General features: G+C 40.9%; 1 protein-coding gene across 3 annotated transcripts in view; it reads left to right on the top strand.

Annotated features, from left to right (window-relative positions):
* RANBP10 (RAN binding protein 10) overlaps positions 1–23148 on the top strand; it is a 257221-nt gene that overhangs the window by 38578 nt on the left and 195495 nt on the right. For all 3 annotated transcript variants that reach the window (XM_053698144.1, XM_053698071.1, XM_053697989.1), the window contains exon 2: positions 15188–15299. In XM_053698144.1, coding sequence (XP_053554119.1) covers positions 15188–15299 — 112 coding nt within the window. The remainder of the gene's footprint in view (positions 1–15187; positions 15300–23148) is intronic.

The following is a 23148-nucleotide window of genomic DNA, read 5'->3' as shown; positions in this document are numbered from 1 at the left end:
TACCATTGCAGTGCCAGAGAAATTTTGTAGACTGGATAAATGCTTTGCAGTGCCGGTGTGTACTGATGCTTTTCCAATACCTAAAATGTTTACAGAAATTATTAATAAGGAATGGGATAGACCAGGTGTGCCGTTCTCTTCCCCTCCTATTTTTAGAAAAATGTTTTCCAATAGACGCCACCACACGGGACTTATGGCAGACAGTCCCTAAGGTAGAGGGAGCAGTTTCTACTCTAGCAAAGCGTACTACTATCCCTGTCGAGGACATTTGTGCTTTTTTAGATCCAATGGATAAAAAATTAGGTTACCTTAAGAAAATATTTATTCAACAAGGTTTTATCCTACAGCCCATTGCATGCATTGCCCCTGTCACTGCTGCTGCAGCGTACTGGTTTGAGTCTCTGGAAGAGGCTTTACAGGTAGAGACTCCATTGGATGACATACTTGGCAAACTTAGAACACTTAAGCTAGCCAATTATTTTATTTCTGATGCCATTGTTCATTTGAATAAACTAACTGCTAAGAATTCTGGTTCTATACAGGCGCGCAGAGCGCTATGGCTTAAATCATGGTCAGCTGACGTGACTTTAAAATCTAAGCTACTTAACATTCCCTTCAAGGGGCAGACCCTATTCGGGCCTGGTTTGAAGGAGATTATTGCTGATATCACTGGAGGAAAAGGTTGTGCCCTTCCTCAGGACAGGTCCAAATCTTGGGCCAAACAGTCTAATTTTCGTGCCTTTCAAAACTTCAAGGCAGGTGCGGCATCAACTTCCTCTAATAATAAACAAGAGGGAACTTTTGCTCAATCCAAGACAGTCTGGAGACCAAACCAGACCTGGAAAAAAGATAAGCAGGTCAAAAAGACTGCTGCTGCCTCTAAGACAGCATGAAGGAACGACCCCCTATCCGTAACGGATCTAGTAGGGGGCAGACTTTCACTCTTCGCCCAGGCGTGGGCAAGAGATATTCAGGATCCCTGGGCGTTGGAAATTATATCCCAGGGATATCTTCTGGACTTCAAAGCTTCCCCCCCCAAAAGGGAGATTTCACCTTTCACAATTATCTGCAAACCAGATAAAGAGTGAGGCATTCTTACACTGTGTACGAGACCTCCTAGATATGGGAGTGATCCATCCAGTTCCAAAGGAGGAACAGGAACAGGGTTTTTACTCAAATCTGTTTGTGGTTCCCAAAAAAGAGGGAACCTTCAGACCGATTTTGGATCTAAAGATCTTAAACAAATTCCTCAAAGTTCCGTCGTTCAAGATGGAAACTATTCGTACCATCCTACCACTGATCCAGGAGGGTCAATATATGACTACAGTGGATCTAAAGGATGCTTATCTTCACATTCTGATACACAAAGATCATCATCGGTTTCTCAGGTTTGCCTTTCAAGACAGGCATTACCAGTTGTAGCTCTTCCCTTTGGATTAGCTTCAGCCCCAAGAATCTTTACAAAGGTTCTAGGGTCGATTTTGGCGGTCCTAAGGCCGCGGGGCATAGCATTAGCCCCTTATTTAGACGACATCCTGATACAGGCATCAAACTTCCAAATTGCCAAGTCTCATACGGACGTAGTACTGGCATTTCTGAGGTCGCATGGGTGGAAAGTGAACGAGGAAAAGTGTTCTCTTTCCCCACTCACAAGAGTTTCCTTTCTAGGGACTCTGATAGATTCTGTAGAAATGAAAATTTACCTTGATGGAGTCCAGGTTATCAAAGCTTCTAAATTCCTGTCGGGTTCTTCATTCCATTCCGCGTCCTTTGGTGGCTCAGTGTATGGAAGTAATCGGCTTAATGGTAGCGGCAATGGACATAGTGCCGTTTGCACGCTTACATCTCAGACCGCTGCAACTATGCAGGCTCAGTCAGTGGAGCGGGGATTACACAGATTTGGCCCCTCAACTGAATCTGGACCAAGAGACCAGGGATCCTCTTCCCTGGTGGCTATCTCGTGTCCATCTGTCCAAAGGTATGACCTTCGCAGGCCAGATTGGACTATTGTAACAACAAATGCCAGCCTTCTAGGTTGGGGTGCAGTCTGGAACTCCCTGAAGGCTCAGGGATCGTGGATCAGGAGGAGTCTCTCCTTCCAATAAATATTCTGGAACTAAGAGCGATATTCAAGGCTCTTCAGGCTTGGCCTCAGCAACTCTGAGGTACATCAGATTTCAGTCGGTCAACATCACGACTGTAGCTTACATCAACCATCGAGGGGGAACAAGAAGTTCCCTAGAGATGTTAGAAGTTTCAAAAATAATTCACTGGGCAGAGATTCACTCTTGCCACCTATCGGCTATCCATATCCCAGGTGTAGAGCACTGGGAGGCGGATTTTCTAAGTCGTCAGACTTTTCATCCGGGAGGTATTTGCACAACTGATTCTCCGTTAGGGCAAACCAGAACTGGATCTCATGGCGTCTCGCCAGAACGCCAAGCTTCCGTGTTACGGATCCAGGTCCAGGGATCCCAAGGCGACACTGATAGATGCTCTAGCAGCGCCCTGGTCTTTCAACCTGGCTTATGTGTTTCCACCGTTTCCTCTGCTCCCTCGACTGATTGCCAAGATCAAGCAGGAGAGAGCATCAGTGATTCTGATAGCACCTGCGTGGCCACGCAGGACCTGGTATGCAGATCTAGTGGACATGTCATCCTTTCCACCATGGTCTCTGCCTCTGAGACAGGACCTTCTACTTCAGGGTCCTTTCAACCATCCAAATCTAATTTCTCTGAGGCTGACTGCCTGGAGATTGAATGCTTGATTTTATCAAAGCGTGGCTTCTCCGAGTCAGTTATTGATACCTTAATACAGGCACGAAAGCCTGTCACCAGGAAAATTTACCATAAGGTATGGCGTAGATATCTTTATTGGTGTGAATCCAAGGGTTACTCATGGAGTAAGGTCAGGATTCCTAGGATTTTATCTTTTCTCCAAGAAGGTTTGGAAAAAGGATTGTCGGCTAGTTTCTTAAAGGGACAGATTTTTGCTCTGTCTATTCTTTTGCACTAGCGTCTGGCAGATGTTCCAGACGTTCAGGCATTTTGTCAGGCTTTAGTTTGAATCAAGCCTGTGTTTAAACCTGTTGCTCCACCACGGAGCCTTAACTTGGTTCTTAAGGTTCTTCAAGGAGTTCCGTTTGAGCCTCTTCATTCCATAGATATCAAACTTTTATCTTGGAAAGTTCTTTTTTTTTTTTTTGGTAGCTATTTCCTTGGCTCGTAGAGTCTCTGAGCTATCTGCCTTACAATGTGATTCTCCTTATCTGATTTTTCATACGGATAAGGTAGTCCTGCGTACCAAACCTGGGTTCTTACCTAAGGTGGTATCTAACAAGAATATCAATCAAGAGATTGTTGTTCCATCCTTGTGTTACACAATCTGGACGTGGTCTGTGCTTTAAAGTTTTACTTACAAGCTACTAAAGATTTTCGTCAAACATCTGCTTTGTTTGTTGTCTACTCTGGACAGAGGAGAGGTCAAAAGGCTTTGGCAACCTTTTTCTTTTTGGTTAAGAAGCTTAATCCGCTTAGCCTATGAGACTGCTGGACAGCAGCCTCCTGAAAGGATTACAGCTCATTCCACTAGAGCTGTGGCTTCAACTTGGGCCTTTAAAAATGAGGCTTCTGTTGAACAGATTTGCAAGGCGGCGACTTGGTCTTCGCTTCATACTTTTTCCAAAATTTTACAAATTTGATACTTTTGCTTCTTCGGAGGCTATATTTGGGAGACAGGTTTTACAGGCAGTGGTTCCTTCCATTTAAGTTCCTGCCTTGTCCCTCCCTTCATCCGTGTACTTTAGCTTTGGTATTGGTATCCCACAAGTAATGGATGATCTGTGGACTGGATACACCTTACAAGAGAAAACACAATTTATGCTTACCTGATAAATTTATTTCTCTTGTGGTGTATCCAGTCCACGGCCCGCCCTGTCATTTTAAGGCAGGTCATTTTTAAATTTAAACTACAGTAACCACTACACCCTATGGTTCCTCCTTTCTCGGCTTGTTTTCGGTCGAATGACTGGCTATGACAGTTAGGGGAGGAGCTATATTACAGCTCTGCTGTGGGTGTCCTCTTGCAACTTCCTGTTGGGAATGAGAATATCCCACAAGTAATGGATGATCCGTGGACTGGATACACCACAAGAGAAATAAATTTATCAGGTAAGCATAAATTGTGTTTTCTTGCTTTTTAAATAAAGATAGCAAGAGAATGAAGAAAAATTAATAATAGGAGTAAATTAGAAAGTTGCTTAAAATTGCATGCTCTATCTGAATCATGAAAGATAACATTTGGGTTCAGTGTCCCTTTAAATTTGTACCTTTTTAAACGGGACCCTCCTATCCTATAGATCCAAAGGGAGGAAAGGATTGACAGGTATGTAGCAGGGATTTGTTTAGGAGATCTGTGACAAGTAAACATTATAAATAACAAGTATAAGGTAAACATAAAAAACAAAGAACAATTAAAAACTGTTTGCGTTTTCTCATGACGCATATCAAGCTGAGAAGGGGGAAGTAGACGGATATGTGTCAGCTTCATTCGTAAAGAAGATATGTATAATTAACTGAACTATTATGAATAAACTCAAAAGAGATCAAGGCGCTAATTATCAGTAACTAGGATAACTATAGAAAGTCATTATTAACATTCTAAATAATTGCTTTTAGGGGCACCTCTAACTAAAATATCAGTGATTCTAGCACTACAATTATTAAAACAATTAGCTTGGCTTCTTAGACTTGGACAAGTTTCCTCTGTGGTTTCAGCTGGTAGCTTGTGAAGAGGGATGTGTAGAGCTGCTCGCAACTGTAGTAGAGTAGTCCCAACGTTTTCTGGACAAAGTTGTCCAACAGATTTGTCGACCCACTGATTACAGTATTCACACACACATACAGTGGATATAAAGTCTATACACCCCTGTTAAAATGGCAGGTTTCTGTGATGTAAAAAAATGAGACAAAGATAAATCATTTCAGAAACTGAAATCTTTTAGGTGAAGGGAAGTAAAAATATAATAATAAAATATGGTTGCATAAGTGTGCACACACTTAAAACTAATACTTTGTTGGAGCACCTTTTGATTTTATTATAGCACTCAGTCTTTTTGGATATGAGTCTATCAGCATGGCACATTTTGACTTGGCAAGATTTGCCCACTCTTCTTTGCAAAAACACTCTAAATCTGTCAGATTGCGAGGGCATCTCCTGTGCACAGCCCTCTTCAGATCACCCCACATTTTCAAATCGGATTCAGGTCTAGGCTCTGGCTGGGCCATTCCAAAACTTTAATCTTCTTCTGGTGAAGCCATTCCTTTGTTGATTTGGATGTATGCTTTGGGTCGTTGTCATGCTAAAAGATGAAATTCCTCTTCATGTTCAGCTTTCTAGCAGAAGCCTGAAGGTTTTGTGCCATTATTGACTGGTATTTGGAACTGTTCATAATTCCCTCTACCTTGAATAAGGCCCCAGTTCCAGTTGAAGAAAAACAGACCCAAAGCATGATGCTACCATCACCATGCTTCACTTTGGGTATGGTATTCTTTTGGTGATATGCAGTGTTTTTTTGCGCCAAACATATCTTTTGGAATTATTGCCAAAAAAATCAACCTTGGTTTCATCAGACCATAACACCTTTTCTCACATGCTTTTGGGAGACTTCAGATGTGTTTTTGCTAAATTTAGCTGGGCTTGGATTTTTCTTCGTAAGAAAAGGCTTCCGTCTTGCCGTCTACCCCAAAGCCCAAACATATGAAGAATACGGGAGATTGTTGTCACATGTACTACACAGCCAGTACTTGCCAGATATTCTTGCAGCTCCTTTAATGTTGCTGTAGGCCTCTTGGTAGCCTCCTAGACCAGTTTTCTTCTTGTCTTTTCATCAATTTTGGAGGGACGTCCAGTTCTTGGTAATGTCACTGTTGTGCCATATTTTCTCCACTTGATGATGACTGTCTTCACTGTGTTTCATGGTATATCAAATGCCTTGGAAATTCTTTTGTACCCTTCTCCTGACTGATACCTTTTAACAATGAGATCCCTCTGATGCTTTGGAAGCTCTCTGTGGACCATGGCTTTTGCTGTGGGATGCGACTAAGAAAATTTCAGGAAAGACCAACTAGAGCAGCTGAACTTTATTTGGGGTTAATCAGAGGCATTTTAAATAATGGCAGGTGTATGCTGACTCCTATTTAACATGATTTTGAATGTGATTGTTATTATGAACACAGCTACATCCCCAGTTATAAAAGGGTGTTCACACTTATGCAACCATATTATTTTAATTTTTTATTTTTATTTCCCTTTACCTAAAAGATTTCAGTTTGTTTTTCAATTGAGTTGTACAGTTTATAGGTCACATTAAAGGTGGAAAAAGTTCTGAAATGATTTATCTTTGGCTCATTTTTTTACATCGCAGAAACCTGACATTTTAACAGGGGTGTGTAGACTTTTTTTATCCGCTGTATATATGTGTATATATATATATATATATATATATATATATATATATATATATATATATATATATATATATATATATATATATATATATATATATATATATATATATATATATATATATATATATATATATATTACATAATTGTATTAAAAAATTCTGGCTCATACATTTTTAGGAAATTTGTAATGCCCAGGCTTAGCACTAGTCACAAGCTAGCTCCCAGTAGTGCATTTTGCCCCTGATAATGATTTTCAACAAAGGATATCAATAGTGATACTAAAAAAAAAAAAAAAGAAGTAGTCTCTTAAAATTTGATTCTTCATTGTTTCTATACTTCAGTTCTCAAGTGCCCATAACAGCCCAGATAATCATGGTATCTTAACTAGAGCACAGGGGTAAGAATCAGCTTATGTGTGAGAACAGATTAATAACTATGTAGTTACGATAAGCTGCTTTTCAACCAAGTATAACAAGAAAATGTGATAATGGAAGTAAATTAGAAAGTTGTTTAAAATGTTATGTTCTATCGAAATAATGTAAGAAAAAAATTGTGTTTTACGTCCCTTTAACCCTTGAGTGCTAATGACGGCTCTGAGCCGTCAGAGTTTCTCACTCTGGTGCTAATGACGGCTCAGTGCCGTCATGAGAACTCTCCCACCTTGAGGGAGATCTTGGGGCTCCTAACTGCTCCTACCCCTGCGATCGTGCTTGTAGAGTGACAGACATCACCGGGGCTTCATGAGATGCGCGGTGACGTCACGCGCAACTTTATTTATACTTAACAGTGTTAAAGGGACACTGAACCCAAAATTTCTTTCGTGATTCAGATAGAGCATGTAATTTTAAGCAACTTTCTAATTTCCTCCTTTTATTAATTTTTCTTCATTCTCTTGCTATCTTTATTTGAAAAAGGCATCTGAGCTTTTTTTGGTTCAGGACTCTGGACACCACTTTTTTATTGGATGAATTTATCCACCAATCGGCAAGCAAAAACCAGGTTGTTCACCAAAAATGGGCCGGCATCTAAACTTACATTCTTGCATTTCAAATAAAGATAGCAAGATAATGAAGAAAATTTGATAATATGAGTAAATTAGAAAGTTGCTTAAAATGTCATGCTCTATCTGAATCACAAAATAAAAAATTTGGGTTCAGTGTCCCTTTAAGTATAGGAGGAGGGGGCATGCTGCTTAGAAGCCTGTATCTCAGGCATCTAAGTAGCTACAGACCCCCAAGTTGGAAAGGTAATCATCTAACCTTTCCCACAGTGTAAGTCTTGGGGGTCTGTAAAAAAAAAAAAGTTAAAAAAATATTTTCCAAAAATTTAAAAAAAATAAAAAAAAACATAGAAAATATTAGCACCCAGGTGGGAAAGTGCTTCACACTCAAAGGGTTAAACTGAATAGGGAAATAACATATGATGACAGTAAGAGTTCATGACCTCAGCACTTCTGATGCTGATTGGCTGCTGTTGATTTCTTCCATTTTTTTATTTTTTTATTTAAAAACCTGCAGCTGGGCAGCACCTGAGTATAACTTTTTACACAGCACTTACTCTGGTGACCTGAGGAAATTGTGAGGTAAAATATCTTCCTTTTTTACATAGAGATTCTCAGGTGATATTTTCCTGTCGGCTTTTTAAAGTTATGCTGCATCAGTTTCAAGTGATTTAGCATGAGAGTATTATGTCCCTTTAAGGGCTGGAGTTTGAATGCTCTGTTTGAATCATGAAAGTGCAATCTGACTTTCATTTCCTTTTGATGTCAGTTTAGGTAAATATGCATGTGTACTATTTCTCTATTTACATTACACTATGAAGGTATGTGCATGGGTTACATATTTCTTTCTTTCTGTACAGTGGTCCATACACACACAACACTGCAGCTTTGAATGGTTCAAATCAGGGGTCAAGTCCTACAAAAAAAGTGTGGTAAAACCAATGAAGGGCTGAATTGTTCCCTTTGGGCCTGAAGACTGACACACATTACACAATTACATTTTTACATGGCAGGGGTGACATTTTTATTTGTTATTTAGTATTCAGCTTATACTGAATACTGAGAAGCCAGACACACACTTTTTAGAACACGGGCATTTTGTATATAGATGATGTTGAATAATCCAAAAAGCTAAGAACCTTAGTAAGGTATTAGGAGATGTTACTCCTTGGCTCTCAGGATGTGTAAGGCTCTGTAATGTAAACATCTGATATCATTATCTTGATAAGGTTTGTGTGTGCAGAAAGAAACAATAATAATGTAATTTAAAGTAAAATTATGGTCACAAGGCATCTGAGTTATTTTTAACCATTAAAACGTATACCAAGTAAATGTGAAGCAAGTACCACTGGCAGAGGAAGCAGGAGACATGAGGGCACAGTAACATTGGAAGCAAAACAGGTCATCTTTCACTTTGGGATGAAACTGGTAAGGTTGAATCTGCAGCAAATATATTTTCTTGCACAGGTCACGATACTGCAGAGAACCTGGCCTGCTGACCATAAATTGATATACATACAGACACCAACAGACTGCACATACTATTGGTGTATAAAATAAAGTAATCAGGCTCATCCTACTAAAAGATGTTTCATAAACATCTTTAATTTCAAGGATTATTTTCCTTTGTATTTACACTTGCATTTCCCTTGCAAACCTCATCCGAGCTATCTCTGGAAGAACTAAAAGGAATTCCAATAAGAGAGCATGAAGCTGAAATGACATGGCTCATCCCTGCTTGATGAGCACATTTTTTCTTTTGTGAAACAGTGAACTTTAAAATGACTAAATTATGAATGCCTGTTGTTTAATTTCAAGATCCAGGGTGTCCATACTTTGTTTTTAACTCATATGGTGCATAGCCAGCTTAGCTTCAGTTCCTTACACCCTCCTTCCGCCCCTCTCCTTCCTTTCCAGGGCTGGCTGAGACCTCTGGGTCTGACAGCAACTCCAGACTCTTCCTCGACCTCTGTCACAGAGTCTCACCTACTTAAAGGGACAGTAATGTAAAAATTCCACACAGTGCGGGGTGATCACACAGCAAGCCCGCCGACAGGCTTGAATTTAGTTTATTGTTGGACTGTGTTACTGCTCTTTACTAGAGGACCTTACTATGCCTCTAACCAGACACTGCTCCAACTCCTCCCACCAGGAGCATCAGTGTTTACTGAAGAGTTTCTGTTCTCTGTCCTGTGGGAACTTGGTTCCACCTGCAAAAATAGTGCAGGAACTCTGTTCCCGCTGGACTTGACCCCTGGTTCAAATGGGAAAAGTGTTTTTCTCCATGTCATGGCAGAGTTTAAATTCTGTATGCACCCTGGTGTGCTTTAATAGTCCTTATTAGTTCATAAGTCCATAGGGGCCCAGTGATCATAAGCTTGCCAGCATGGAGAGAAACTTGCAAAATCTTTGGGGGCATTTTTGACCATTGTATTGTAATGTAATGTATGTTTATTTTATACACATCCAGTCCCCTGCATAGCAAGAGATACAGCTCTCAAGATAAATTTTGCCTTTTTAAAATTCTTTGAGGGATCTCAAAGTACTGATGGAACATCTTAGATAATCTTTCCAGAGCAGAGAACTTTAGATCATTGGGCCCTATATGTTCTCATCCTGTATTTACTTCCCTGTTTTTTAAAAATCTCTCAAAACAAGTTTTCTCTATTTTAATTTTTTATTTTCTCTTGTTAAGTGTATCCAGTCCACGGATCATCCATTACTTATGGGATATTAACTCCTCCCCAACAGGAAGTGCAAGAGGATTCACCCAGCAGAGCTGCTATATAGCTCCTCCCCTAACTGCCATTACCAGTCATTCTCTTGCACCCAACAAATAGATAGGATGTGTGAGAGGACTGTCATAACTTTTTCTGTGCTTCTTATAGGCACAGTACGTTTTCATATTATAGTAAATTACTTGAAAAGTATTTCCAAGTTGCTAGTTTATTTGCTAGTGTGTTAAACATGTCTGATTCAGAGGAAGATATCTGTGCTATATGTGCTAAAGCCAAAGTGGAGCCCAATAGAAATTTATGTACTAACTGTATTGATGCTACTTTAAATAAAAGTCAATCTGTACAAATTGAACATATTTCACCAAACAACGAGGGGAGAGTTATGCCGACTAACTCGCCTCACGTGTCAGTACCTGCATCTCCCGCTCGGGAGGTGCGTGATATTGTAGCGCCGAGTACATCTGGGCGGCCATTACAAATCACATTACAGGATATGGCTACTGTTATGACTGAAGTTTTGGCTAAATTACCAGAACTAAGAGGTAAGCGTGATCACTCTGGGGTGAGAACAGAGTGTGCTGATAATATTAGGGCCATGCCAGACACTGCGTCACAATTTGCAGAACATGAGGACGGAGAGCTTCATTCTGCGGGTGACGGTTCTGATCCAAACAAACTGGATTCAGATATTTCAAATTTTAAATTTAAGCTGGAAAACCTCCGTGTATTACTAGGGGAGGTGTTAGCGGCTCTGAAAGATTGTAACACAGTTGCAATACCAGAGAAAATGTGTAGGTTGGATGAATATTTTGCGGTACCGGCGAGTACTGACGTTTTTCCTATACCTTAAGAGACTTACTGAAATTGTTACTAAGGAGTGGGATAGACCCGGTGTGCCGTTCTCACCCCCTCCGATATTTAGAAAGATGTTTCCAATAGACGCCACCACACAGGACTTATGGCAAACGGTCCCTAAGGTGGAGGGAGCAGTTTCTACTTTAGCTAAGCGTACCACTATCCCGGTGGAGGATAGCTGTGCCTTTTCAGATCCAATGGATAAAAAGTTAGAGGGTTACCTTAAGAAAATGTTTGTTCAACAAGGTTTTATATTGCAACCTCTTGCATGCATTGCGCCTGTCACGGCTGCAGCAGCATTTTGGTTTGAGTCTCTGGAAGAGACACTTGAATCAGCTCCATTAGATGAGATTACACACAAGCGTAAAGCCCTTAAGTTAGCTAACTCATTTATTTCAGATGCCGTAGTACATTTAACTAAACTTACGGCTAAGAATTCCGGATTCGCCATTCAGGCACGCAGAGCACTGTGGCTAAAATCCTGGTCAGCTGACGTTACTTCTAAATCTAAATTGCTTAATATACCTTTCAAAGGGCAGACCTTATTCGGGCCCGGGTTGAAAGAAATTATCGCTGACATTACAGGAGGTAAAGGCCATGCCCTGCCTCAAGACAGAGCCAAACCTAAGGCTAGACAGTCTAATTTTCGTTCCTTTAGTAATTTCAAAGCTGGAGCAGCATCAACTTCCTCTGCACCAAAACAGGAAGGAGCTGTTGCTCGCTACAGACAAGGCTGGAGACCTAACCAGTCCTGGAACAAGGGCAAGCAGGCCAGGAAACCTGCTGCTGCCCCTAAGACAGCATGAATCGAGGGCCCCCGATCCGGGAACGGATCTAGTGGGGGGCAGACTTTCTCTCTTCGCCCAGGCTTGGGCAAGAGATGTCCAGGATCCCTGGGCGTTAGAGATCATATCTCAGGGATACCTTCTAGACTTCAAATTCTCTCCCCAAGAGGGAGATTTCATCTGTCAAGGTTGTCAACAAACCAAATAAAGAAAGAGGCGTTTCTACGCTGCGTACAAGATCTTTTATTAATGGGAGTGATCCATCCGGTTCCGCGGTCGGAACAAGGACAAGGGTTTTACTCAAATCTGTTTGTGGTTCCCAAAAAAAGAGGGAACTTTCAGGCCAATCTTGGATTTAAAGATCCTAAACAAATTCCTAAGAGTTCCATCGTTCAAAATGGAAAGTATTCGGACAATTTTACCCATGATCCAAAAGGGTCAGTACATGACCACAGTGGATTTAAAGGATGCTTACCTTCACATACCGATTCACAAAGATCATTACCGGTATCTAAGGTTTGCCTTTCTAGACAGGCATTACCAGTTTGTAGCTCTTCCATTCGGATTGGCTACGCTCCGAGAATCTTCACAAAGGTTCTGGGTGCTCTTCTGGCGGTACTAAGACCGCGAGGAATTGCGGTAGCTCCGTACCTAGACGACATTCTGATACAAGCTTCAAACTGCCAAGTCTCATACAGAGTTAGTACTGGCATTTCTAAGGTCGCATGGATGGAAGGTGAACGAAAAGAAGAGTTCTCTCTTTCCACTCACAAGAGTTCCCTTCTTGGGGACTCTTATAGATTCTGTAGAAATGAAGATTTACCTGACAGAAGACAGGTTAACAAAGCTTCAAAATGCATGCCGTGTCCTTCATTCCATTCAACACCCGTCAGTAGCTCAATGCATGGAGGTGATCGGCTTAATGGTAGCAGCAATGGACATAGTACCCTTTGCACGCCTACATCTCAGACCGCTGCAATTGTGCATGCTAAGTCAGTGGAATGGGGATTACTCAGACTTGTCCCCTACTCTGAATCTGGATCAAGAGACCAGAAATTCTCTTCTATGGTGGCTTTCTCGGCCACATCTGTCCAGGGGGATGCCATTCAGCAGGCCGGACTGGACAATTGTAACAACAGACGCCAGCCTACTAGGTTGGGGCGCTGTCTGGAATTCTCTGAAGGCTCAGGGACAATGGAATCAGGAGGAGAGTCTCCTACCAATAAACATTCTGGAATTGAGAGCAGTTCTCAATGCCCTTCTGGCTTGGCCCCAGTTAACAACTCGGGGGTTCATCAGGTTTCAGTCGGACAACATCACGACTGTAGCTTACATCAACCATCAGGGAGGGACAAGAAGCTCCCTAGCAATGATGGAAGTATCAAAGATAATTCGCTGGGCAGAGTCTCACTCTTGCCACCTGTCAGCAATCCACATCCCGGGAGTGGAGAACTGGGAGGCGGATTTCTTAAGTCGTCAGACTTTTCATCCGGAGGTCTTTGCCCAAATACTTCGACGTTGGGGCAAACCAGAGATAGATCTCATGGCGTCTCGACAGAACGCCAAGCTTCCTCGTTACGGGTCCAGATCCGGGAGCGGTTCTGATAGATGCTTTGACAGCACCTTGGACCTTCGGGATGGCTTATGTGTTTCCACCCTTCCCGATGCTTCCTCGATTGATTGCCAGAATCAAACAGGAGAGAGCATCAGTGATTCTAATAGCGCCTGCATGGCCACGCAGGACTTGGTATGCAGATCTAGTGGACATGTCATCCTGTCCACCTTGGTCGCTACCTCTGAAACAGGACCTTCTGATCCAGGGTCCCTTCAAACATCAAAATCTAATTTCTCTGAAGCTGACTGCTTGGAAATTGAACCCTTGATTTTATCAAAACGTGGTTTTTCTGAGTCAGTTATTGATACCTTAATACAGGCTAGGAAGCCTGTTACCAGAAAGATTTACCATAAGATATGGCGCAAATACTTATATTGGTGCGAATCCAAGAGTTACTCATGGAGTAAGGTTAGGATTCCGAGGATATTGTCTTTTCTACAAGAAGGTTTAGAAAAGGGTTTATCCGCTAGTTCCTTAAAGGGACAGATTTCAGCTCTGTCCATTCTTTTACACAAACGTTTGTCAGAAGTTCCGGACGTTCAAGCTTTTTGTCAGGCTTTAGCTAGGATCAAGCCTGTGTTTAAAACTGTTGCTCCACCATGGAGTTTGAACTTAGTTCTTAATGTTTTACAGGGGGTTCCGTTTGAACCCCTTCATTCCATTGATATCAAGTTGTTATCTTGGAAAGTTCTGTTTTTAATGGCGATTTCCTTGGCTCGAAGAGTCTCTGAGTTATCTGCCTTACATTGTGATTCTCCTTATCTGATTTTTCATTCAGACAAGGTAGTTCTGCGTACTAAACCTGGGTTCCTACCTAAGGTGGTCACTAACAGGAATATCAATCAAAAGATTGTGGTTCCATCTTTGTGTCCTAATCCTTCTTCGAAAAAGGAACGTCTGCTACACAATCTAGATGTAGTCCGTGCCCTGAAATTTTATCTACAGGCAACTAAGGATTTTCGACAAACGTCTTCCCTGTTTGTCGTTTATTCTGGTCAGAGGAGAGGTCAAAAAGCTTCGGCTACCTCTCTCTCCTTTTGGCTTCGTAGCATAATACGGTTAGCCTATGAGACTGCTGGACAGCAGCCTCCTGAAAGAATTACAGCACATTCTACTAGAGCTGTGGCTTCCACTTGGGCCTTTAAGAATGAGGCTTCTGTTGAACAGATTTGCAAGGCTGCAACTTGGTCTTCTCTTCATACTTTTTCCAAATTTTACAAATTTGACACTTTTGCTTCTTCGGAGGCTGTTTTTGGGAGAAAGGTTCTTCAGGCAGTGGTTCCTTCCGTATAAAGAGCCTGCCTGTCCCTCCCGTCATCCGTGTACTTTAGCTTTGGTATTGGTATCCCATAAGTAATGGATGATCCGTGGACTGGATACACTTAACAAGAGAAAACATAATTTATGCTTACCTGATAAATTTATTTCTCTTGTAGTGTATCCAGTCCACGGCCCGCCCTGTCACTTTAAGGCAGGTAATTTTTCCATTAAACTACAGTCACCACTGCACCCTATGGTTTTCCTTTCTCTGCATGTTTTCGGTCGAATGACTGGTAATGGCAGTTAGGGGAGGAGCTATATAGCAGCTCTGCTGGGTGAATCCTCTTGCACTTCCTGTTGGGGAGGAGTTAATATCCCATAAGTAATGGATGATCCGTGGACTGGATACACTACAAGAGAAATAAATTTATCAGGTAAGCATAAATTATGTTTTTTTTCCTGTGCAGGTCATGGGAAGAACCACAAGGATGCAGCCTCTGTGCGAGCAACACACCCAATCCCTGCAGCCTGCGGCATCTATTACTTTGAGGTGAAGATTGTGAGCAAGGGACGAGATGGGTAAGCTGAATACTCTAAACTTATTGTGACTTTTGCAGGCAGTTGGTGTGAGGTGGAGGCAGTTGGCTAATATTTACACAGAGCCTGACCACCTCACACAAATGGGATTGTAGTACTTGTACTCAGTACACATTGTACTTCGCTTCTAGTAATAGGTGGTATTGTATAGGAGATTTTCCCATTATTCCTGTAGTGGGCCAGCCAGTTAGACACACCATGTGACACACCATGTGATTGTTGTTGACCAGTCTCTGCTTCTAGCAAAAAAAACTGATTAGCTTTATATAAATATAGGAGTGGACAAAGTATAGAACACTTATGAGTAATACACAACGTTTTTGAAGCTAGGGAGGATAATCATTCTGTATTTCTATAATATTTAGACTGTAAAGGTAAGCAGTTTTAGGATCATGGGCAGTTGCCTGGAGTTTTCCCGCTACTGTACTAAAAATAAGTTTGTTTAGCTGTTAGCTATAAAAATAGCCTTTAATGGCGTTGAATGCAATGTGTGCTACTATGTGAGCTTTGCATGTTTCTTAAATTAGCTGCTTATTGTAAGTTCCCCACCCCCGGCTCAGTCATAACAAAAAAAACTCCGGAGAGTACAGCAACACACAGCTGTTGTGTGTGTTGTTAGCATCACACTTCAGTCAGGTGCTATATGTGCGAGACAAAGCTTGTTTGATGTCATTCATGTCATTACTAGTTTAGTGACTTGTGCCCAGGTTTCCTGGTGGGATGCGTCAAACTCATTTTCACATTTTGGCATTGTTTTTCAGTCTAGTCTGGCTCTGGCTAAGATATCTGAGAATAGGTGTTTATATAGAATTGGGGTGAAAATAATTGGAGCTGTCCCGAAACTGCTTCTGGCGTCTGAGTCATTGCTAGAGATATTTCCATGTACAGAAATAACAGGGAGTGTCATATAGTCAAGGATACAGACTCTCTAAGAGTGTTCCAGCCTGCTTTTAATTATGAGAACCTCTGCAGTGGCTCATATTTGTTAAATACTTTACCTTTATTATAACTCCCATCATCCCAGAAATAGATTTTGTTAACTAAATTCATTTTATTTTCTCAACAGTGTTTTATAGTTATTTCTACATAAATGTTAATACGAAGTAGTTTTTGTTTAGTGTTATATAATACAGCTTTAAACCATTATTTGTTTAACATTAATGTAGATGTGTGCGCATAATCTACTTTGTCATCGACCTAGAAATTGCATCTTAATTGATGGCTACTTTGTAATTTTATTTTAATTTTATTTTATACATTTTAAAAAACAAACTAATATGTAACGAGTCACTTCAGCTATTTATGAAACCCCATTTTTAAAGCAACATTCTTTAATAGTCATTTTTTTCCTCTTTTTTGCATCTGAAAGAGAGGGCATTTTTAAGTGTACTGTATTACATTTTGTTTCTGTACTGAGAAAAAAATTAATAATTTTTTGGTTTTTATGATTGTGTGGTGTGTCACAGTCCACCAATAAGGCAGGGAGGGGGGCTTTTATCAGTAAGATATATATATATATATATATATATATATATATATATAGATAGATAGATAGAGAGAGAGATCTCAAAATAACAAGAGTATTGCATTGAGCAATGATACTTTTTTATTGGACTAACTATACATTTATAAGTTGACAAGCTTTCGGAAGAGTTCCTTCCTTTATCATTTATTGCTTTAGACTTGATAAAGGAAGGAACTCTTCCGAAAGCTTGTCAACTTATAAATGTATAGTTAGTCCAATAAAAAAGTATCATTGCTCAATGCAATACTCTTGTTATTTTGATATCTCTCTCTATCTCCAGTCAATATATATATATATATATATATATATATATATATATATATATATATATATATATATATATATATATATATACACATACACATACAAGCACACACAGTAGCACCATAATAAAATGCTCTGACTATGCACTACTGGGAGCTAGCTAAACACATCTGGTGAGCCAATGACAAGAGACATGTATGTAGCCACCAATCACCAGCTTACTTGCATTAGTGCTTTTATGCTTCTGAGCCCACCTAGGTATACTTGTTAATAAAGGATACCAAGAGAACAAAGTATGTTTGATAAAAGAAACAAATGGAAAAGTCTCTTTTAAACTGTATGCTGTATCTGAATCATGAAAGCTTAAAGGGGCATGAAACCCAAAATCTTTCTTTCTCTTGTTAGGTGTATCCAGTCCACGGATCATCCATTACTTGTGGGATATTCTCCTTCCCAACAGGAAGTTGCAAGAGGATCACCCACAGCAGAGCTGCTATATAGCTCCTCCCCTAACTGCCATACCCAGTCATTCTCTTGCAAGCTCTCAACATAGCTGGAGGTAGTTAGAGGAAAGTGGTAAAATATAGTTAGTTTTTTCTTCAATCAAAAGTTTATTGTTTTTAAATGGTACCGGAGTGTACTATTTTATCTCAGGCAGTATTTAGAAGAAGAATCTGCCTGCGTTTTTCTATGATCTTAGCAGAAGTAACTAAGATCCACTGCCGTTCTCACATATGTCTGAGGAGTGAGCTAACTTCAGAGGGAGAATGGCGTGCAGGTTATCCTGCAATAAGGTATGTGCAGTTAAGTTTTTCTAGGGATGGAATTTGCTAGAAAATGCTGCTGATACCGGATTAATGTAAATTAAAGCCTAAATACAGTGATTTAATAGCAACTAGTATCAGGCTTGCTATCAGAGGTATATACTCTGATTAATGTGCAATATAAAAGGTTTGCTGGCATGTTTAATCGTTTTTATATATGCTTTGGTGATAAAACTTTATTGGGGCCTAGTTTCTCTTGTTAAGTGTATCCAGTCCACGGATCATCCATTACTTATGGAATATATTCTCCTTCCCAACAGGAAGCTGCAAGAGTCCACCCACAGCAAAGCTGCTATATAGCTCCTCCCCTAACTGCCATATTCAGTCATTCTCTTGCAAGCCTCAACATAGATAGGAGGTTGTGAGAGTCTGTGGTGCTTTCTACTTAGTTTATTCTTCAATCAAAAGTTTGTTATTTTTAAATGGCACTGGAGTGTGCTGTTTATCTCAGGCAGTATTTGGAAGAAGAATCTGCCTGCGTTTTTCTATGATCTTAGCAGACGTAACTAAGATCCATTTGCTGTTCTCACACATTCTGAGGAGTGAGGTACTTCAGAGGGGGAATGGCGTGCAGGTTTTCCTGCAGATAAGGTATGTGCAGTAAAATATTTTTCTAGGAATGGAATTGACTAAGAAAATACTGCTGATACCGAAGTAATGTAAGTAAAGCCTTAAATGCAGCGATAGCGACTGGTATCAGGCTTATTAATAGAGATACATACTCTTGTAAAAATGTGTTTTAAAACGTTTGCTGGCATGTTTAATCGTTTTTTAACATATGTTTGGTGATAAAACTTATTGGGGCCTAAGTTTTTTCCACATGGCTGGCTTAAATTTTGCATAGAAACAATTTCCACTGTTATAGTATAAAAGTTACAGTTGGTGCAGTTAAAATTACAAACAGTGACATTCAGCTTCCCTCAGCAGTCCCCTGCATGCTATAGGACATCTCTGAAGGGCTCAAAAGGGCTTCAAAAGTAGGAGCTGTTATGACTGTTTAAAACATATTTTTCATTTGTTAATCTGTTTTTTGTATTAAGGGGTTAATCATCCATTTGCAAGTGGGTGCAATGCTCTGCTAACTTGTTACATACACTGTAAAAATTTTGTTAGTTTAACTGCCTTTTTTTCACTGTTATTTCAAATTTTGGCAAAATTTGTTTCTCTTAAAGGCACAGTAACGTTTTATATATTTGCTTGTTAACTTGATTTAAAGTGTTTTCCAAGCTTACTAGTCTCATTATTAGTCTGTTCTAACATGTCTGACATAGAGGAAGCTCTGTGTTCATTATGTTTTAAAGCCATGGTGGAACCCCATCTTAGAATGTGTACCAGATGTACTGATTTCATGTTAAACAATAAAGATCATTTTTTGTCTTTAAAAACATTATCACCAGAGGATTCTGTCGTGGGGGTAGTTATGCCGACTAACTCTCCCCACGTGTCAGACCTTTTGACTCCCGCTTTAGGGACTCACGCTCAAATGGCGCCAAGTACATCAAGTGCACCCATAGCGTTTCTTTACCAGGGGATTCTGTCGAGGGGAAAGTTATGCCGACTAACTCTCCCCACGTGTCAGACCCTTCGACTCCCGCTTCAGGGACTCACGCTCAAATGGCGCCAAGTACATCAAGGGCGCCCATAGCGTTTATTTTACAAGACATGGCAAAGGTGGTGAATAATATTCTGGCAGCAGTATTAGTCAGACTACCTGAAATTAAAGGAAAGCAGTTAGCTCTGGGGGTAGATACAGAGCATACAGACGCTTTAAGAACCATGTATGATACTACCTCACAATATGCTTAGTCTGTGGGTGATTTTTTTTTTTTTTTTTTTTGACTCAGGGAAGATGATTTAACCTGATTCTGATATTTCTACATTTAAAATTTATGCTTGAGAACCTCCACTTGTTGCTCAGGGAGGCTTTGGCTGCTCTGAATGAATGTGTACAATCGCAGGGCCAGAGAAATTGTGTAGACTGGATAAATAATATGCAGTGCCGGTGTGTACTGATGTTTTTCCAATACCTAAAGAGGTTTACTAAAAAATTTTTTTAATAAGGAATGGGATAGACCAGGTGTGCCGTTCTCTTCCCCTCCTATTTTTTAGAAGAATGTTTTCTAATAGTTACCACCACACGGGACTTCTGGCAGACAGTTCCTAAGGTGGAGAGAAGAGTTTCTACTCTAGCTAAGCGTACCACTACCTCTGACGAGGACAGTTGTGCTTTTTAGATCCAATGGATAAAAAATGTTTATTCAACAGGGTTTTATCCTGCAGCCCCTTGCATACATTGCTTCTGTCACTGCTGCTGCGGCGTTCTGGGTTGAGTCTCTTGATGAGGCTTTACAGTTAAGCGACTCCATTGGATGAATATATTTGACAAGCTTATGCTAGCCAATTCCTTTGTTTTCTGATGCCTTGTTCATTTGACTAGACTAACGGCTAAGAATTCTGTTTTTTACTATACTGGCGCGCAGAGCGCTATGGCTTATATCATGGTCAGCTGTCGTGACTTTAATAAATAAGCTACTTAACTTCCCTTCAAGGGGCAGACCCTATTCGGGCCTGGTTTGAAGGAGATTATTGCTTATATCACTGGAGGAAAAGGTCATGCCCTTCCTCAGGATAGGTCTAAATCAAGGGCAAAAAAAATAAAAAAAAAATTCTAATTTTCGTACCTTTTAAAAACTTCAGGGCAGGTGTGGCATCCTCTTCCTCTAAGGCAAAACAAGAGGGAATTTTTGCTCAGTCCAAGGCGGTCTGGAGACAATCGGACCTGGAACAAAGATAAGCAGGCCAAGGAGCCTGCTGCTGCCTCTAAGGCAGCATGAAGGAACGGACCCCTATCCGGTAACGGATCCTATAGGGGGCAGACTTTCATTCTTTGCCCAGGCGTGGGCAAGAGATGCCCAGGATCCCTAGGCATTGGAATTTATATCCCAGAGATATCTTCTGGATTTCAAAGATTCCCCCCCAAAAAAAGGGGAGATTTCGCCTTTCACAATTATCTGCAAACCAGATAAAGAAGGAGGCATTCTTACATTGTGTACGAGATCCATCCAGTTCCAAGAGAGGAACAGGGACAGAGTTTTTACTCAAATCTGTTTGTGGTTCCCAAGGAGAGGGAACCTTCAGACCTATTTTGGATCTAAAGATCTTAAACAAATTCCTCAGAATTCCGTCATTTAAGATGGAAACTATTCGTACCATCTTAACTATGATCCAGGAGAGTCAATAGAGGACTACAATGGATTTGAAGGATGCTTATCCTCACATTGTGATGCATAAAGATCACCATCGTTTTTCAGGTTTGCCTTTCTAGACAGGCATTACCAGTTTGTAGCTCTTTCCTTTGGGATATCTACAGCCCCAAGAATCTTTATGGAGGTTCTGGGGTCGCTTTGGCGGTCCTTAGACCGCGGGGCATAGAAGTGGCCCCTTATTTAGACGACATCCTGATACAGGCGTCAAACATCCAAATTGCCCAGTCTCATACGGACGTAGTACTGGCATTTCTGAGATCACATGGGTGGAAAGTGAACAAGGAAAGAGTTCTCTATCCCCAATCTCAAGGGTTTCCCTCCTAGGGACTCTGATAGATTCTGTAGAAATGAAAATTTACCTGACGGAGTCCAGGTTGTCAAAGTTTCTAAATTTCTGCCGTGTTTTTTTCATCCCATCCGCGCCCTTCGGTGGCTCAGTACATGAATGAAATCGGCTTAATGGTAGCGGCAAGGGATATAGTACCGTTTGCACGTCTACATTTCAGACCGCTGCAACTATGCATGCTCAGTCAGAGGAACGGGGATTACACAGATTTGTCCCCCTGTTAAACCTGGACCAAGAGACCAGAGATTCTCTTCTCTGGTGACTATGTCGGGTCCATCTGTCCAAGGGTATGACCTTCCGCAGGTCAGATGGGACAATTGTTACAATAGATGCCAGCCTTTTAGGTTGGGATGCAGTCTGGAACTCCCTGAAGGCTCAGGGATAGTGGACTTAGGAGGAGACCCTCCTTCTAATAAATATTCTGGAACTGGGAGTGATATTCCATGCTCTTCAGACTTGGCCTCAGTTAGCAACTCTGAGGTACATCATACTCAGTCGGACAATATACACGACTGTGGCTTACATCAGCCATCAAGGGGGAACAGAAGTTCCCTAGCGATGTTAGAAGTCTTACAATAATTTACTGGACAGAGACTCACTCTTGTCTATCAGCTATCCATATCCCAGGTGTTGAGAACTGGGAGGTGGATTTTCTAAGTCGTCAGACTTTTCTTCCGGGGGAGTGGGATTTCCTCCGGAGGTCAAGACCAAGCAGGAGAGGGCTTTGGTGTTTTTGACAGCGCCTGCGTAGCCACGCAGGACCTGGTATGCAGATCTGGTGGACATGTCATCCTTTCCATCACGGTCTCTGCTTCAGAGACAGGTCCCTCTACCTCAGGGTCCTTTCAACCATCTAAATAGAATCAATCTGAGATGGACTGCCTGGAGACTGAACGCTTGATGTTATCAAAGCATGGCTTCTCAGAGTCAGTCATTGATACCTTAATACAGACATGAAAGCCTGTCTCTAGGAAAATTGAACATAGATATGGTGTAAATATCTGATTGTTATGAATCCAAGGGTTACTCATGGAGTAAAGTCTGGATTCCCAGGATATTATCTTTTCTCCAAGATGTTTTTGAGAAAAGGGTTGTCAGCTAATTCCTTAAAAGGGGACAGATTTTTACTCTGTCTATTTTTTTGCACAAGCGTCTGGCAGGTATTCTAGACGTTCAGGCATTTGGTCAGGCTTTGGTTAGATCCAAGCCTGTGTTTAAAACTGTTGCTCCGCCATGGAGCTTAAACCTGATTCTTAAGGTTCTTCAAGAAGTTCCGTTTGAACCTTTTTTGTTCCATAGATATCAATCTTTATCTTGGAAAGTTCCTTTTGGGTAGCTAATTCCTCGACTCGTAGAGTCTCCAAGTTATCTGTGTTACAATGTGATTCTCCTTATCTGGTCCTTCGTACGGATAAGGTAGTCCTGCGTACCAACCTGGGTTTTTTCCTAAGGTGGTATCTAACAAGTACATCACTCAAGAGATAGTTGTTCCATGCTTGTATCCTAATCCTTCCTCAAAGAAGGAACGTCTATTACACAATATTGGACGTGGTTTGTGCTTTAAAGTTTTACTTACAAGCTACTACAGTTTTCATCAAACGTTCAC

The sequence above is a fragment of the Bombina bombina genome, chromosome 1, assembly GCF_027579735.1.
Source record: "Bombina bombina isolate aBomBom1 chromosome 1, aBomBom1.pri, whole genome shotgun sequence".
In the NCBI taxonomy this organism is placed as follows: Eukaryota; Metazoa; Chordata; class Amphibia; order Anura; family Bombinatoridae; genus Bombina; species Bombina bombina.
Note: the sequence above shows the minus strand (reverse complement) of the source record. Positions and strands in the feature narration are given on the sequence as shown.